The sequence below is a fragment of the Etheostoma cragini genome, chromosome 8 (assembly GCF_013103735.1).
Source record: "Etheostoma cragini isolate CJK2018 chromosome 8, CSU_Ecrag_1.0, whole genome shotgun sequence".
Taxonomy (NCBI): Eukaryota; Metazoa; Chordata; class Actinopteri; order Perciformes; family Percidae; genus Etheostoma; species Etheostoma cragini.
Window position 1 is genome coordinate 25,633,638 of NC_048414.1, and position 18,778 is coordinate 25,652,415.

General features: G+C 40.6%; 1 protein-coding gene across 6 annotated transcripts in view; it reads right to left on the minus strand.

The window, feature by feature from the left end:
• si:ch211-1e14.1 (UPF0606 protein KIAA1549) overlaps positions 1 to 18,778 on the minus strand; it is a 45,317-nt gene that overhangs the window by 15,419 nt on the left and 11,120 nt on the right. For all 6 annotated transcript variants that reach the window (XM_034878297.1, XM_034878296.1, XM_034878298.1 and 3 more), the window contains exons 3-11: positions 10,558 to 12,420; positions 10,288 to 10,376; positions 9,884 to 10,043; positions 9,639 to 9,769; positions 7,727 to 7,919; positions 7,518 to 7,577; positions 7,277 to 7,422; positions 1,279 to 1,456; positions 206 to 390 (exon numbers count right to left, since the gene is read on the minus strand). In XM_034878297.1, the coding sequence (XP_034734188.1) occupies positions 206 to 390; positions 1,279 to 1,456; positions 7,277 to 7,422; positions 7,518 to 7,577; positions 7,727 to 7,919; positions 9,639 to 9,769; positions 9,884 to 10,043; positions 10,288 to 10,376; positions 10,558 to 12,420 (3,005 nt within the window). The remainder of the gene's footprint in view (positions 1 to 205; positions 391 to 1,278; positions 1,457 to 7,276; positions 7,423 to 7,517; positions 7,578 to 7,726; positions 7,920 to 9,638; positions 9,770 to 9,883; positions 10,044 to 10,287; positions 10,377 to 10,557; positions 12,421 to 18,778) is intronic.

An 18,778-nucleotide genomic window follows, 5' to 3' on the forward strand; every position in this document is an offset into this window, starting at 1 on the left:
CAGTTCTGAAGGCAAAAGGGGGTCCAACCCGTTACTAGCATGGGGTACCTAATAAAGTGGCCGGTGAGTGTATGTGCAACCATGATGCGATTATCACAACCCATCAACTACAAGAATAACTCTGGTGCCAATTACTGTCAACTGATGTATTTTCAACTATAGATCTGAAAAGACTTTGAAACACTGACACACTGTGCAACACTACCTTCTGTCTCTGCTGGATGGCGGTCATGGCGTCTGGCTGGAACTCCAGCTTGTCTGTCCGACACAGTTTCCAGTACAGGATGGAAATGATGATGATGACCACAAGGAGGGGAATCACAACCCCAATGACAATCCACATGTTGGTTTTCTCAGCATCAGAGGGTGACGACGCCACCTTCTCTACCGCTATAGACAAAGAGACGGAGAGAGTGACAGAGTGGTTTCATATGGAAGTTTCGGCCCTTAGACCATATTAAATTGTTTCAGATTTGCACGTGGTTCAATATTTCCAACGCTTTCCCGTTGTTGCCTTTAAGCCTGTACACAATCCCCTATAGAGAATGCTAAGCTTAACATGTAGTATAGTTGGCTCTTGTCTCACTGCTGTAATCTTCAATTCAGACCTTTATTAGTTTTAATTAACATTCATTTCATCTCCTGGGAAAGTACCGTAAGAGAACAAGGGTGACATAGAGACAGAACTCCCTTGAGGGGCTCTCATTATGCCTTCATCCCTTGTTTAGATTCTTAATGAGGAAGCGATGCTTTTGGTACACTGTGTACAATCTGAGGCAATTAGCTCAAATGTTACTATAAACATACAAAGAATCCAGCAGTTAGCTTGTATTTTTTTTACGTCTTAAAAGCAGCGCATGAACAATCGGTTCCTTTCTCTTTCTTTTTATAGCTCTCTGTTTCTAATAAGTAACTAATAAGCTCCACTTAGTTAAGTGCAACTAGACCTCGAAGAATTACTTTGCACTGGGCAATTCACATAAAAAAGAGCCAAACAATCCCTGTACTAGTTTATTCAAGTCATATAGCAACAAAACAACAGTGTCCGTTCTTTTTCTGTCTATATTTACATATACATTCATTATAATTTCTTTCACTCTATACCAGCTAACAGGAAAATGGCAGTAACCTAATTTCGTGCTCTAGGACACTTTGGTAATATGGATGCTTACATATATGGGAGCTCTCAGTTAATTTGTCCATGTCAAGGCCTATCTTGTTAATCACGACATCATTCTGCTGCCCTTCCACGGTATCAACTATGCACGAGGTACTCACGCTGTGCCAAAATGCCCTGGACACGATATCCCAAGACGATGGCAGCCCTTTGAACGTCCAGGCTGTTGAGTAGGTTTGCTGTTTGAACTGCAGGCATCCTCTGACCACTGGGACCCTCCACAAAGTACACTATCTCCAAGGGATGGTCCGCACCCACCAGCCGGCTCGTACTTACAACCTGGGAGGGGGGGAAAAAGAGAAAAGAACAGTGTGTCATTCGTTTAACAGTTGTTTTTTCCTCAGTCACAAGAAGATAAGATAAGAGAAGCCTTTTTGTCTCCTATAGGAGAAGTATGTCTAAGGCATTTAAGAGAAACAAATGGCAACACACACACACACACACACACACACACACACACACACACACACACACACACACACACACACAATAAGCATACAGTTAACACAATCGTGCATTATCTCATCCAATGCTTCAATGAACATCTAATAACCACACACAAATTCAAATTTAAATAGCATATACTATTACGTGTGTGTGTGTGTATATATACATATATAAATAAATATTGCACCAGTACCCTATCATTGCACATCTTATAACCAGCAATACCACTAGTCTTTTTAGTAGTACACATCACTGCAACACGCGCACTCACACACACTATGCGGTCTGCATGGAGTGCTGCTTGGGTGTATAGAGAGTGTCCCTGTGGTGCTCTTCAGTTCGGGGATCCTACTGTTTTAAAAAGATTAAAGGGAAACAGAGGTACTTAAGAGGGTAAAGTTTTAATAACCTTTAATATCTTCTTGGCTAAATCCTTAAAACATGCTTACGTGTTTAAGGCCTTCATCAGGGAAGGTACAACATTGCTATTTTTTATCTGGTCAGATGGTTGTTTTTAACTGGTCAGATGAAGTGAGAGCCAGGGAGATCTAAAAATGCCTATAACTGCATGAACATTTATAAAATAACAGTTTAAAAAACAAAAAACAAATATGCTATACATCCTGAGTTGTTTGTATTGGAGCTATTTATTAAAGTCTGTCTGTCTGAATCTGTTTCCCATTAAAGTTCAGGAAACTTGAATCTGGGTGGTATCTGGGTATCTGGGTTGAATCTGTTGAGGTCATGGGAGATTTTGAGTTTATCCAGCCATGTATGAGGGGGGCACTAGTATGTTGGATTCATGTGGAAAAATTCCATATTCCACAGGACACATTGTCTTGTATGTGGAAAGGATTCCAGGGCCCTATGAACCTCGGCTGTCATACAATTACACAGAGCAATAATCCAGGCTACTGACTAGATGGCTGTCGGTACAGTCCACCTCTCTTTAAACAGTTGGCAGACATCATGGCATCTTATGGCTTTTTCCAAACATAAACATATCCAGATGTAGGAAAAAGGCTGAAAGAAACTCACTAAACTTTATTTATTTACATTGCTCAGGGACACGGGATTGAAATCCTCAGTTTTGTGGTTTTTAGCCATCGTCTTGTCAAAGGTAAAGTTAGAACTCTTGCCAAAATTCAACCTCCTTTCTGTGCACTAACCCCTCACCCCCAGGAAACAGCAACACTGTTTGTGTTTGCTTTGTGGTGCAGGTGGGCACATTGTGTTTTTGTAGACCCCGGGTTGTCTACAGAGACCCTGTGTTCTGGGGACAGGCGGCTCTCGGATAGCGAGGAGTGTGACAACAAATGTTCCAGCCTAAACTGTGTCATCGCTTAGAGCGCCTTTAAGATTTACCCTATTATTGTTTTTTGGTAAAATGACCTTTTGAATGGGAGAGCTAGGGGCACTACTATGATCACATCAAAATCACTTTTATTAAAACACCAAGGAGGCTTAACACAACAAAAGACTTTGCTCGAAGTACCACCAGGGGCTCTACGCATGAACTCCAGCATTGAGAACATTGTGTTTGTACATTGACTTACTAAAAAGAAAGGTTTTAACAACAAACTGCAGCTGTTGGTGTTTCCGCTCGCAGCCTTCTTTGCCAGTTAAAAAGAATCAATCTCCCAATGCGAATGAACGGACTCCATAGGAGGAAATGTCATTCTTGCTCCTTTTTCAACTACAAGGTCAGTATTGTTTTTCACCAACGACAGACAACAAATTACCCATGCATTTAAATGAAAATAAGCTTTAGGAGCTTCCCATCTTAACTCTCCTCCCTGAAATATTTTGGACTGACAAGATGGACGGCGTCAGGAAAAACCAACAGCTGCAGTGAGTTTTTATAAACTCTGTGAACACAAACCATGTTCTCAATGCTGGAGTTCATGCGTAGAGCCTTTGGTGATATTTGGAGCAAAGTCTCATGTTGTGTCGAGCCTTCTTGGTGTTTTAGAAATAGTGATTTTGATGCAATCATAGTAGCGCCCATAGCTCTCCCACCAAAAAACGAGAATACGGTCAATTTTAAAAGTGGCGCTTCCATCCTAATTATGCTTTTAAACGAAGGTTTGACTCGGGTACATTCACAAAAAGACTCTAGGCTACATTTTGGCAAGAGTTGCGCTTTAACAAACTTTTACAACGAGACGACTGCTCCTCTATTCTTTGTTTGCTTTCGGACAATGAGAACACACACACGGAGAGGTGCAGAATTGCGTGAGCTTCAATTAAAGTCCAGCACAATTACCATAAGTGGATTTGATTTTTGTTGTCATAATCTAAATGTAAATGGTTCCCCATTGCAACATGTGTGGCTACTAGACAGTGCTCAAGCAAAAGGAAAAAGTGTCTCCAAAAATGAACCCAGGGTCCACAGAAGATGAGGCACTGCACTCTCAACATTAAAAATGAAATGTCTGATGAAGGCCATAATGAGCAAAGTGTACCAATATCAATAATAAAGATGACTTTTTAATGGAGAATGTGGCGCCTCATTTTCTATGGCACCCTGTAACATTAATCCTTTTTGCAGTTTGTGTGACTGCAGAAACCAAAATACACGCACCAACTTTTTACTCAACTGCCATATGCTGTAATAGGTTGGTCAATATATCAATATTATATCAAAATTGATACCGATATCTTCTTAAATTTTGGATATCGTAATATCGTGATATGACATAAGTGTTGCCTTTTCATGATGTCATTTTCTGAACTTACTAGACTGTTTTAGTTGTTGTGTTATTTGCCTTTAACTCCTTAGTCATTATATCCACATTACTGATAATTGTTTATATAAACTCTTACTGTGTAAATATTTTTTATATTCAACCCAACAGTATCGCCGCAATATCAACATTGATGTTTATGGTCAAACCTATTGGGATATTTGATTTTCTACATATCGCCCAGCTTTAGCTGTACGTTTCTGATAAACCATCCCAAAGAAACTACATGTTCAAAGATTCTCTCTCTGATCTGTCACTTATTTTAAAAAAGCACTTCTCCTTTACTTTACCTTAACTATTCCGTCATTGTTATTGCTATGATTCCCTCCGGCCTAACTTTTCCCTAATACTATTCTGCACATTCCTTTATTATCAAAATGACAAAAAAGTTTTTTTAGAGGGCTGCCAAGTTTTGGATTTTTTAAATCCGCCCGCCACGGTGGCAGGTAGTCAAAAAAGTTAACTTCAGGCCCTGCTTGTAGTGAATCGGCAGCTACTCGCCCCTGCTGCTGTACTGAGCATGTGTGTGGACACAGAGATATCGTGATTTATAGATAGATCTCTTAAACTAATCATGATGCCTGCGTAGCTATACATGTCATTTCTGCAGGGCCTTCACATGTTATTACCATTATTCTGTTATTTTTATGCACACACACACACAGACACACACACACACACACACACACACACACACACACACACACACACACACACACACACACACACACACACACACACATACAGAAATAGCTCACTCATGTTATATCAGCTTGCATTCTGTATCTCCATTAGAGTATTCATTGTCTAAATATTTCTCCTCTCATGTTGCCTAATGTGTCTGTGTGTGTGCAGTCTCCCTCTGGGTGCCCTGAGGCACAGCACAGTCAACTGTGTGCATTACTGGAGAGAGTAAAGCGCAGGTCATGTCTGGGCTGACATAGAAAAGCGCCCGAGCAGGCTCTCTCATCCAGAGTCTAATCCAGTCCATGCATGGTTATTGGAGTGGAAAGACGGCAGCGTGAATGTGTGTGTTATTGCACAACCCCAATTCAACCTACTCTTTTATCTGTCTAGGCAGCCTCAGAAGGTACTCTGATAGGTGACGAAACCACACTGATTCTGTCAAGATTCTGTCTAGGGCATCTGTTGGAAATATCAGTCTGTGTGTGTGTGTGTGTGTGTGTGTGTGTGTGTGTATGTGTGCCATAGAGCGAGACAAACAATTCTTCTGAAGTTCAGACGCTGAGCATGAGTCATCTCATTCTCATTATATCCAACAGACACTCAGAGATGAATGTCTTTGAAATGTAAAAAGCACAACCACATAACAAGGCTTCTATGTCTATTTGTATACCACACATTCACATTTTTGACTGAGAAAAATATCATTTTTTAAGATAGAAAGGATGCCAAAGGCTAAAATTAGAGATCTAATCCTAGCACAAAGACATATACTAATGTTTCTCCACCAATATGGTCCTCAGTTTTCCTTAATCGCCCTTTATTTTTTATGGAGACATCGATGCAGGAAGCAGAAAAGTCAGAAAGAGGGACTCTGCCTGCTACTCAGCCCTGTGTTTAAAGACCACCATATGTGCTCAGACTTCATGAGATCAGCTCCAATATGCATCTCTCATTTCCTATAACAAGTCTCTTTTATCTGAGTGTTTGGCTCTCCCTCTTCCTCTGATTTCTGAATCTTTAACCCACCCCTCTCTCTGTCTCTCTCCCTCCATAATGTCTACCCTGTCAACAACACAGACACACTTTTAATCATCCCAACTGCAGGACGCAGACGGAGAAAGAGAAACAATTAATAATTGATCTGCTCTTAGCAGCTCGTGGTTTCACAGGAGCCATCGAGTAATAGGACCGGAGAAATGAGGAAGAGGAGAAAGAACAAGGACTCATGAGGTTATGGTCTTTGAGTGGCTCACCCCTCGGCTGAATGGGATGATGTTGCCATGGAGACGGAGCCCTATCCTGTCCCCTTAGAGATGAGCCGAGCAGGTGCGGAGCAAACCCACAAAAGCTAGTGCCTGATTAGTAAAGCAGTAAGGCTTTCAGTAGTTACAAACACTGCAACGCTCACATAATGAGCCCTCAGTACGCAGGCATGGTAGTAGAGAGAGCTTGCATCAGGGAATAATGTTATAAACGGCACAAGGCAGGGAGCTTTTCCCAATATTTGGGGAGTAATCCATTTACAAACTTCCTGTAAAGAGTTTCGGAGGTTTTGCTGTACAATAAACAATACATCAAATTATATTAATAATAAATTAAACTTAAGGTTCTTTTGTAAATTATCTAGAAAAAGGACACTACCATGTCTGTCTTAACAATACTTCAGTCTAGTATAGAGTTTTAAAATTTAGATTTATTTTAAAACAAGTACAAAAGTGTGCCCGTGAGGTGACTTTTTGACTTGTGTCTAATTAAGTTTGAGATTAATATTTTTTAAAGGTTAATTTTTGGGGCATTTTATTTGACAGGGCAGCGGAAGACATGAAAGGGGAGAGAGAAGGAACAACATGTAGCAAAGGGCCACAGGTTGGAGTCCAACCCAGTTCCTCCGCATCAAGGAGCAATCCGCTATAGATGGGCGCCCGCTCTACCATCTGAGCTATATGGGCACCAAGTTTGAGAATTTTTAAACAGACAATATGTTGAAAAAATAAGTTAATGATGCCAACTGATTTAAGGCAACTAATTGCTATTTAGCTATATTTCATACAAGTGAAATTGTCTAGCCTGCTTAGCTTTTTCCACTCAAAGAACTGACGTGCAATTGCTCTACAGTACTTACATTTCTAGTGAGGCTTGATATATTTTGCACTGTGTAAATTAACTTCTCCCAAACATATGCAGTTGTGAAAATAACCACTATGCATGGATACAGTACCTGTATACTGTTGTTGCCTATAAGGGTGGCTCTCTTAACACGTCTGACTAATCCCGTTGCCTCCCCGAGTAACATGGCCACCCGGCGCTCCATGTTGGCTTGAAAGGTCCTCTCATTCACTTTCTGGTCCAGCACACCCAGGAGCACTACGTACACAGACAACCAAAAATCAGCTTAAAGGGTATCAAATTTAAGTAACCGTAGCAGCTTACCACCACGCCAAGAACTGAAACCACGATACCTGTTCTGACCCAGGAGAAGCGAAGCAGCTGGCTTGTGTTCAACTCTGGGTAATGGAAAGCTTTTAAAAAAAAGGACAAAAATCATGTTTTAGTTGAGTAAGGTTTAACCAAAGTGCATCAGGGATTGGAGTCATCCTTAGGAAAGCACCAGCTATTATAGTAAATGTGACACATAAATAAATATGGCGAGACAATCCGTGGTACTCACGCTCAGCAATCTGCAGTACAGGAAAGCCCATGTAATAGCTGAATTCCACCATTGTGAGCTTCATCAGAGCATCGCTGACCTCTGACCCCATTAGATAACCCCTTGAACCGCGCACAGTGAAGGTCACGTCCACCGGCTGCCTCACAAGCCGGTGTTCCTGATATTCAGGAGCCGCCATGGTGATGTTTACAATCTAAAACACAATTAAGACAGAGATGTAGTGTTCAGACAATTACACAACAGAATGTAAAAAAAAAAAAATCCATTCTGCTGTTGATGTAGTTTCTGGGAAAGCTTATTTATTATACAACTTCCCAATCTGAGAATGATTCGCTTCAGTGACTGAAAAGTGGAACACAAGATTTGCAAAATGTCTATAATTGTCCAGCTTAAATCAATCCTTAGATTTATTCCAACTAAAAGACAATAATACAGGCATCAGTGTAATAGGATTACACAAAACTTGACTGAAGCCAACTTACCACATAGCCAAGTAAGATCTTTATTAAGAAACAGTACCGGTAAGCTTCTTTAATACTCAACAACTAGAGCATGAACTCAATCATAGAAAAGTATCCAAATGAAGTATCCTGGGGTCTTGTTCATTTTGTTCTAAAGGTGTCTGAACCATTGCCTATGGTCCTAACATCTGTGGCGTTACTAAAAGACTGAGACTGTGGATACAGCTGATGAGACAAGAGTTTCCTTTGCAGGGTGCCTGTGCTCACAGGGTGCTCGGACATCCAAAAGAAGCTTGTAGAAAATAGACTTTATTTTGTGTTGGAAGGAGCCAACGGAAGTGCACTGGGTATCAGGATGAAATCCAACAGTAAAAACTGGAGAATATGGATGGGTAGAGTGGTGTCTAATAAATTATGGGAAATTGATGGAGGGATAGATTAAGCATGTGTTATGGTTTTGTTGTCATGTCTTGTCTCCTTGTGATTGTGTAATTTTCGGTCTTATAGTCTGTTATTCTGCCATTCACCAACCTCCTATAACAGCATGAATCTAATTTTGTCAAACCAATAAAGTAATTTAAGCTTAACACGAACAGTGATCTTAAAGGTCCAATAGCACGAAATGCTTTATGCCATGTGGGTTATTTAATCTAAAGTGGGTTTGGGTTGGGACTCCATGAAGATCCCATTTATTCCTGTCTTCTCAACCAATTTCACTTTAAGGTTTTTTTTAACATTAATATGCGTTCCCCCAGCCTGCCTATAGTCCCCCAGTGGTTAGAAATTGTGATCGGTGCAAACCGAGCCCTGGGTATCCTGCTCTGCCTTTGAGAAAATGAAAGCTCAGATGGGCCAATCTGGAATCTTGCCCCTTTTGACTGCTTTCAAACGAGCAAAGTGGCAGTTGGTCAAAGCCACACACACACATAGCCCCCCCACCACAAAAGCTACAGACTCATAAATGACAAATACCAAGGAAAGCTCATTGTGAGACTGGCTCTATTGGCTGTTATTCTGCCCCAAGACTGAATTTTGGGAAAGAGACTTCAGATATGGTATTAGGGGACCACTAAGGTCTATATAGGGGACCACTAAGTTCTATATAAAAGCATCCAAAGAGCACCATGTTATAGGATCTTTAATAAACTAGCTCTCTCTCCCTAGACAACAACTTCCACCACCTTTCATTTACTGAAATTCAAAAGCCTCAACAATTGTGATTAAACATAACAGCTCCTCCAAGTTTTTACTTACATTGTATGACAAAAAAAAACATTTTCCTTTTTCAGACAGATAATACAATATGTTTTGTAAAGCTACAGCTTCCACTGGAATCATCACTGGATCATTCAACATTGAGGTGTAAAGCCACAATGAAAGGCATCCTAATGAAAACATCACAGCTGAAATGCAGCGCTACAGATGCTTCTCTGCCTTGTGGTCACACTTACATGAACTGTGAAGTTGGTTGACTCCTTGGAGCGCCGACGCACTTCTGCAAAGGCCATGGTCAAACCTTTCTTAATGCTCTCACTGAAGTTGCAGAACCGCACATCTATGTGACTGGGAACAAACTGCAGCACTGTACGGAGTGAAGACAAGTTTGACAGTTTTAGATCAAGTTTAAAAACTAGTGAAGATTAGCCCAAACAATTTAGATGTGGACAACAGGACAGCTTGTTGAAAAGTCCTTTACCTGTGTGGACTTGATATTTTCTGTCAGGTGTTGTCCAGTTGGGAGACACAGACAGGAAGCGGCGCCCAGACCTTTGCAGAGCATTGACGACAGATATGGCTGTGTACACAACTGGACCAGACATCACCCGAAACACAAACTTTGGTGGGGGCTCCACAACCTTCACAGACAAAACAGGAATATATGACACAGACAAATTACCTAAACCTGAGACATTCATTCACAGTTTAATGACTTGTGATAAAAAAAAATCCCAGTCATCCCAGTCTTGTGGATCTTGATGTGACCACTTCTGTGGTTTGTTTATCGATAAATCACTGATGAAATACTCAAGAAGTGGTCTGGCTGCATGGTATTACCTTAAAAATGATTGAATATCTTAACCCCTGCTGAGATTACTGTACCTGCAGCTCCACAGACTTGTTGAATTCCCCTTTCAGTATGTCTCTCACTTGAGATTTGGCATATCCAACAGTGGCACCGGAAGGAAAACCTTCAGAAGAAGTCATAAGCATGGTATTAAGGCTTATTCCACATATACAATTCCTATAATAGTTCTGATATGTGTACATTTCAAATTCAATTTTACATTTCTTAGTCTCAATTTGCCAACATGTCATGCACCATAAATGGAGATTAAAACAATGTTTGTAATAGTTTAACGTCAAACGTACCAACTTTTACTAAATAAGAACGCCCTTCAAGGTTGCAGAGGTACGGCCTTGATGTTGACGTAGTTGTGGTCTTTTCACTGGCAGTACTGTTGATTCTAGTTGAGGCTTCAGTGGTGGCAGTAGTTGTAGTTGCGGCTTGATGAGAAGTAGTTGTGGCAGTTGTAGTTGTGGGTACAACAGAGCCTGTATTAGCTTCACTGTTAGTTGGGATCAAGGTCATTGTGGCTGGGATGTCAACTCCATCTTCAGTCACCCCCTGATCACCCATTACGGCCGGAGGGCCCACAGTGACATTAGTTGTGGGTTCAGTGGAAACTAAATTGATAGTGAGGGTTTGTTCAGTTGTAAAAGTAGAGTCTCTGGGAATTAATTCTGTTGTACCAGCCGTAGTGTTGGCAGCGGGTTCCGTGGGAACAGGGGAGAAGGCTATGGTCGCAGTTAAGACAGGAGTGGTGTGTATGGTACTTGACGGGAATGACTCATCAAACCAATGGACATCTGTGAGAGAGGAGGAAGACATTACATCATCTGGCAGCAAAGGTGTGGCACTGGTTAGCATAGCTTCTGCTAATACAGTGCTGTCCAGGGCAACAGTTAGAGTATGTCCAGACCAATGTGGGGTGGACACCTGACCACCCCAGATAGAAGAAGAGGGATCAAAGAAGTGGGTCTGGACTATGGAAGGATCCAGAAAAGGCTCAGAGGCATTGACCAGCCGAGGACTCTCCTCTGTGGTTAATGCTGGGGTTGATTCATCTTGAGGCTCAAACCCTGAAATGTCACTGGAGGACTCATCCTCAGTGAATTTGGTTGTGGGTGTGATGTCTATAGAACCGATGGATACTACGGTAACGTTCCCTCTGTGTTCGGCTCTAGTGTCTGAACTATTGTTCTCCTTGGTTAACTGAGTGTTGTAATACTCCAGGCTGTTCATGTCAGGTAGGAGAACATCTGTCGGTTGAATGGTGAAAGCATCTGGCCAATCAATGTCTGATGCGTCGGGTAAATCCATGTTAGCTGTGGTACTAGGGTCCAGTGTATAGTGAATTGTAGAGGACGAAGAGGTTGGATGAACGGATTTAAGTGGAACAACGGTGCTGTATGCTGTCGTGAGGCTGGTAGAAGGTGAGATGTGAAGAGGATTCATGGACGAAGGAAATATGCCTACTCTGGAAGGGAAAGATGTGTCATAGCTTTCTGTATAGTCCTCCAGATCATATGCGTCAGAGGGCACCTTGGTGACGGGAGAGTAGTCCTCTCCGTTTGAATTTAAGAAGGACATTGTCTCCAAGTAGTCCCCGGACCCCAAGTCAAAGTCCATGGTGTTGGTGGGGTAGAAGTCCTCTGGGGAGACCTCAGTGGGTTCCGATGAAGGGGATGTAGGGTGGGGGACGATGAAAGGCACACTGTAGCCAGGGGCCGGAATTTTATCTGTGTTGGGTAGCATGTTTATGTCATGTGCTGGTTTGTTCTCCTCCAAGGGGGCACTGCTGGGGCTCAGCTGGTTCACATCCAGGATTTTACTATAAGATTCATCTGCCTTAGGGCCGGGGAAAGCCAGTTTAGGGGGCTCAAGAGGCTGAGCAGGAAGTGTGGTCGTGATTGCCACCGTCTGCTTTGATGCACCATCCTGCTGCTTGTTGAAAGTTTCTTTTTGCTCCGAATTAATACCTAGCTGAGGTGTTGTTGATGTCCTGACTTCATGGTTTGGTTTATAAATGGATGGCAGGCCCCCAGGTAAGTCAGGGCTCTTGAAGGCAGTATAATGTGAGGCTGGTATGGCTGATGGTTTGAATCCTGTTGAACTTGGAACATGTCCAAGAAATCCAATGGATTGGTGTGTGGAGTCCAACAGAGACTCGTCTGAAAACAAGAAGCCTTCAGTTTAGTATTAAAATCAATATTCATGACTGACTTCAAACAAGGTAAATTACAGGGATGAGGGTTAGATTGATGAGAATTCTACTTCTATTAACTGTTATAATTCCCACATTGAATCTGATTTCTTTTAATCACCAATGTGCGGACTAAAACTTGATTATTACTCAAAGTAAGTTAAATATAAATTTTCTTGCCACATTATCTGGATGTAAATGTTAAAGAAAAAAAATGCATTAACACCCATGACTACCTGTCAATGTGTTATATGATATCCGCCTTAGGATTCAATCTACTATAATGTCATCAGCAACAGAAAGGCAAAATCATGAGACTGACCATGACTTTGCATGGCAGACAGACAGGCACCCTCCTGTAAGCTTTGTGGTATAACTGGACATGAACAACAATGGCGTTACATCAATGGAATAGCCAGTTTGAAAAACTTAGTTAAGCTCCCAGGGCCTTGAATGACCAAAATGAACATTGAGCTGTGAGGAACTAACAAAAGATATGGGATTTGCTCACATGGACGTTTTATAGGTTAAGCATTCACCATGAACTGAGTTTTTCTAACACTGGTTGCTTCTGGGTCACAGAGTGATACATAGACTGTGGTACAGTAAGACACTTCATTGAATCTGTAGGAGGAAATTGTGGTGGGTTTAAGATGTTATGTGATAACAACTATTGATACAAAATGGAATTTGACATCTATGAGCTATTAATAGTGAGGTTGGTTTACCAGAAAACAATAGTTATTAATTAATTAATCTTACCATATATCACAGTACCTGCAAAGTGTAAAACGTTGACAACTGAACACTTCACTTGAAAAATCATTAGGCCTCCAGTAACTAGTCTAACTAATTTCCCATTTGCTAAAGTGGCTAGAAAGTGGAAGCATTAATCCTGAGGAAAATGTCAATAAGATGAGGTAGTAAAGAAAGATGCACAGGCTAACACACAGACATGAGAAAAAGACTAGGCAAGGTTAAAATGTGGAATCATAATAAAAGCTGACTGATTTCACACTTCCAGTTTTAAACTAATGTGCTGACATGCATGCCATATGACCATATATTTTCTAAAACAAATGAAAGGTTGTTTTGGCTCAGCACTTAGAGGACCTGAACAGTTTAATGATGAACTCTAGGGAGAGCATCTCCTAGCCTTTTTTGTATGAATGGCAAATATGACTTATTTCGGACCTAATTTGAATGCCAATGACCTTTCTCTCCATGTTGCATAACACAATGTACCATACATAATTTATTTTGGGAAGTGCGTTGATTACACGTCATGGTTCTAACATATTCGGGGAAGGCTACATGAGCAAGAGAGACAACAAGAGAGAGGATAAGAATAGTTCCTGAATAATTCATGGTTATAAACTTTTTAACAGGCTCATGTGGCTGAATTAGTCTGCCTCTTTTACGTGCGTTGATGTTTTTCATTCAATAATATGCAAAGCCCAAACGGAAGTTGTATGGTTCTGCCGAAAGAAACCTTTACATCAAAAGAGATGCTCTCAAATGTTTCTCGGGGCTATAGATAATCAAAATGAACCATAATGTGTGAGATAGATTGAACTGACAAGCATAAACAGACCACATCAAAGCAAAAACACACAATCACAGACCTCATGTCTATGGATTTGTCCTTGTAAGTAAGACTTAAACAAAGCAAGATTTAGACGTGCCATTATTGCCAGGAGCAATAGCCTCTACATAGTGACTCAGCAGCTGGTAATATTGTTACTCTTTGTTGTGTAGACGCTCTTCAGACTTCAGGCACTTGAAAAGCTACAGAATCAGCTGAGGGAGAAGACTATTTTTAACACTGGGAGGACAAAACAGATCACTTTTTAAAAGCATCACCAAAAAAGAATATTCTTCTGGCGCGTCAGCTCCAATTTACTGCATCGCTTCATACAACAAGGCTGCCCCTGGCACGGCCAAGAAGAAAACTCCCAACTTAATTATAACGCGCACTGGTACCTTAATCGAGTCAGCATGCTATTCTAACAGAGCCCATTAGAAAGAAAAAAGCCAAGACTTTCTTCTCTGAAGACTAGTCTGTTTCTCCAAACTGCCACACACACTTCCTTGCCTTCTGTGCCAAGTGGTTGAACCCCCAGGGATGTTTCGCACAGCTGTGCAGATGCACACATGCATTTACACACTTTTAGCTTACTTTGAGCAGACCAAGTAATGTTCTTGACCATCAATAGGAGGATCTAAGTTGCCTGTTCTATACAGGCTATTTTTCTGATGGCCTGATTTCTCGGCTTTATGAGGAGTTTATGCATGTTCAGAAGAACAAAGCATGGAAAGAAGAAGCCACAGCATTTGGTGTGTTGTGCTTTGTCAAGTCTTCTACAGCTGGGTCAGTCCAAGCACAGTATGGAACAATTGGTGAGTAGTCAATGTTAATGTGCCTGTGGTTCTCTGTTCACCGAAACATTAGAGCTGGGCAATGTGTAGAAAATCCAATATCACACTATTTTTGACCAAATAGCCTCGATATCAATACTGCAACGATATTGTGGTGTTGACTATTGGTGCTTTAACAAAATATTTACACAATGATATTTTTAATAAACAATCATCAGTAATGTGGACATAATGACTAAGTGGGAAAAGGCAAATAATAGAACAGCTACAACAGTCTGGTAAGTTCAGAAAATCACATCACTTTACTGTAATTTAGCCTTAAAAAAACAGAAAAGACACCACTTATGCCATGTTACGATATCACAATATCCGAAATCTAAGAGGATATCTAGTCTCATTTCACGATATCGATATAGTATCGATATATTGCCAAGCCCTACGAAACATACATACATTACACTGCTCCACTTTGCACTTGACTTTCCATTTGGGTGTAAATAAACATACATTTTAAATGCGACAGACATATACCAGATCAGAAAAGGACTACACACACAAGCTCTGTGTTGTCTGAAGAACATGCTGATGTTTGAGGTCATACTGGGGTGCATGACCCCAAAATGTCACCTCATTTCAGTACACGCTTACAGTGACAGACTAATTCATTTTTTGTCACATTTAGGATGCATGAATGGATGACTAAACATCTAAGATAGTTTTAAGATAAATTAAGATAAAGACTATTATTTGCACGTGATTGATGATAATATTGATAATTGTACTGATGATGATGATAATGAAAATGATGATGATGATGGTAGTTGAGGGGATACACAGACAGACAGAAATACAAAGTGTATTACAAAAATCAATGCTCTCTTTCACAATAAAGCACAGTGTTTAGAATCTATGCTGTAGTTCAATGTCAGCTTCTCACCCCTTCTGTTCGTTCTACATACAAACAAGTGACAGAGCAACTATGTAAATAGGACCATCATTAAATATGCGGACGACTCTGTCATAGTGAGTCTGCTATATAAACGTGACAGAGGCCACAGACCAATAATTGAAGACTTTGTCCAATGGTGTGAGGAGTCACATCTTCACTAGAACACATCTAAAACAAAGGATATGCACATTGATTTTGGTAAAACTCCAGGATATGAGGCCACAATTATAGATGGTCAACTAGTGGATTATGTAGAATCCTATAGATATCTAGAGACAATTACTGACTGATTTTCCAGGAGAATTGTGACGCTGACTGTAAAAAAGGACAACAGCGTCTAGACTGTTGGAACAAAATTGTACCATTTTCGTATTGACAAGACCATGATGGCATTATTTTATCATGCTTTTATTGAATCCATCATATCATTCATCTTAGTTTGGGTGTGTTTCAAGAATTGCCTAAATCAAACTGTAAAATTGTCAAGTAAGCTGACTGGGAAGTCCCACCTCCACCCCACATCCCTGTATGCTGAACAACTGCAGCAGAATTAGAATTACTTGCACAAAATGCACAAGCACTTCATTTTTTGTATCATGTCTATTGCTTTTATCCATGTTTTACTGTCTCTATTACATGTTTTAATGCTTGGTGTGTTGCATGTTATGTGATGGTCTACAAAGGTTTGAGGATGTCCTTCCACTTAGACTGTAAACCTAGTTTAGCCACGGGTACCAGTAAAGTAACCTGAACCTGATCAGCTTCATAAGGTTAAAAGAAATGTCACCAGAATATTTGTACTGTTTGTAACCAAACAGTGCTTAGCCAAAGCTAAGTTATGATTGTAGAAAGACCTTGCTGGTGATTGTTAATAATTAAGCAGGCATGGTCTTAATACTTGAAGGTTAATCTTAGGTAATGACAGTCAAAGCTCAGCACGACAGACAGCTGCCGGGTACAGAGCAAGTGAGACCAGGCTGATATTGAGGCTGACATTACAGTAAGCAGAAATTGACAAAGACCTATAAGACTAAGCAGCGCTGCCACCTGTCCTCTGAAACAAGAGTGTGTCACACACGGCTGGCCGCTCATTGATGGGCTGTCTGTGAGACTGGGCAATTAGACCCTTGCAGAGGGACACCTTTGAATATCCGGCCCCGAGAGCATAAATGTTTAGTGCCCAGCTCACATAAATTGTTTACAGTTTTTCTTCTCTCTTCTTAGTCTCACTCCCCAAGTCGGTCACCTTTCCTCTTTCTGGAACACATCAGTCGTTTTCACAATACATCTTAGTTAGGGTCAGGCTGCCACTGCATTAACAATGACAGAAAGTAAAAAACTATAAAATAAGGTTTATAAAGGCTCATAAAAGTAGCCTAAAGTTACACTCTGTGACTTTTTAATGTTTTCTTCATTTTTAATCTGATCATCATAAATGACCTGTAACAGCCAACGCGACTAACAATGAAAAGAATATTTTATATAGTTTTAATTAATGCCTTTGCCCGGGTCCAAAAGTCACAAACTGATTCATGACAGGCAGAACGGCTCTACAGTAACACATTCTGACGGGTCACAGATTTCTAGGCAGCCTAATTGTATTTAGAAGTTATCTGTTTTAGTTATGGCAGATACCGGAGCAGGGCCAACACAGAAAAAAACAAAGAACAACTAACGCTAAAAGCTAGAAAGGGAAAGTGACAGACGACAGGCGCCTGAGACAATCTGGGACAGGTTTTTAACAGGGATGTAGCGTGTCAATTTTATTCATTAAATAACATTACAATGTGAGACGAGTTTATACGTCAGTAGCCAACATTAAATTGGGGGTGTGGCCTTGACCAACTGCCACTTTGCACCTTTATGACCTCATACGGGGTGAGATTACCTCCCCTTTCCAGATTGGCCCATCTTAGCTTTCATTTTCTCAAAGACAGAGCAGGATACCCAGAGCTTGGTTTACACCTATCACCATTTTTAGCCACTGGGGGATCGTAGGCAGGCTGGAGGAATGCATATAAATGTTTAAAAAAAACTCATCCAAAGTGTAATTTTCACGCCATGGGACCTTTAACATAGCAGGTGTGGTAAAAAAAAAAAGCACTAACGCCTTTTTCCAAAGTGGCTTCTAGAATCAACACAAATTGAAAGTTACATCTGCTGGCCCCTTTAAATAAAGAAATATTAGCCTGCTTTCTCAGAAAAAAAAGTTATGATACACTGCGTCATCTCATGAATGAAAAAAATATGGCACATCCTTATTACTTTGACAACATTGAATAGTAAATCCAGTGACATTTTGAATTATTCATTACATGAAATCCTAGGCTAATGAGATTCCCTTTCCATTCATTAGGCCATGATGTGTCTTTTAGCCGCGACTTGGTCAAATGAATAGCTGCCTTGTACATGCACCAAACGAAATTTGCATTTGGCCAAATTGAAAAGTGAAATAACCCCACGAGTCACTAGTTATTTCACTCAGGACCTTCTACTATATGTGGTTTATAAACAGGTATAGGTAGTTATTTTATTGAGTTACTACCTCTATTAATAAATCAGTCACACGACACACAGCAGTGACTGGCAAGTAAGTGGAAAATTAAGTGGGTACCGTTTTTACCTTTGCTGTTCTCTACAAGATGTTTTAGAGTGTCTTTTTGCTGTAAATGTTTTAATACATTTCCATTTAAAACAGCTGACTCTGTGAAAACCCACTTGTCCATAGGATGCAACAAAAAGAATACCCTACTTGTGGCTTGTTATGCTGCTGTTTATTCATCTGGTTGCAGGCTTGGATCACTGCCAGCAATCATGTAAAAAGGATTCTGACAAGGGAGGGATTATTACTGCTGTTGGCTGAGCTAATGTTTTTTTTCAAAATCCCTGTAATAAAATAAAAAGGGACAGAACAGAGTAGAGAGATGGTTAAGGGGAATGTGCTGAAGGCCAACACAAATTTAGGCATCTGAAATAGCTCTAACCCATAGAAGCAGGA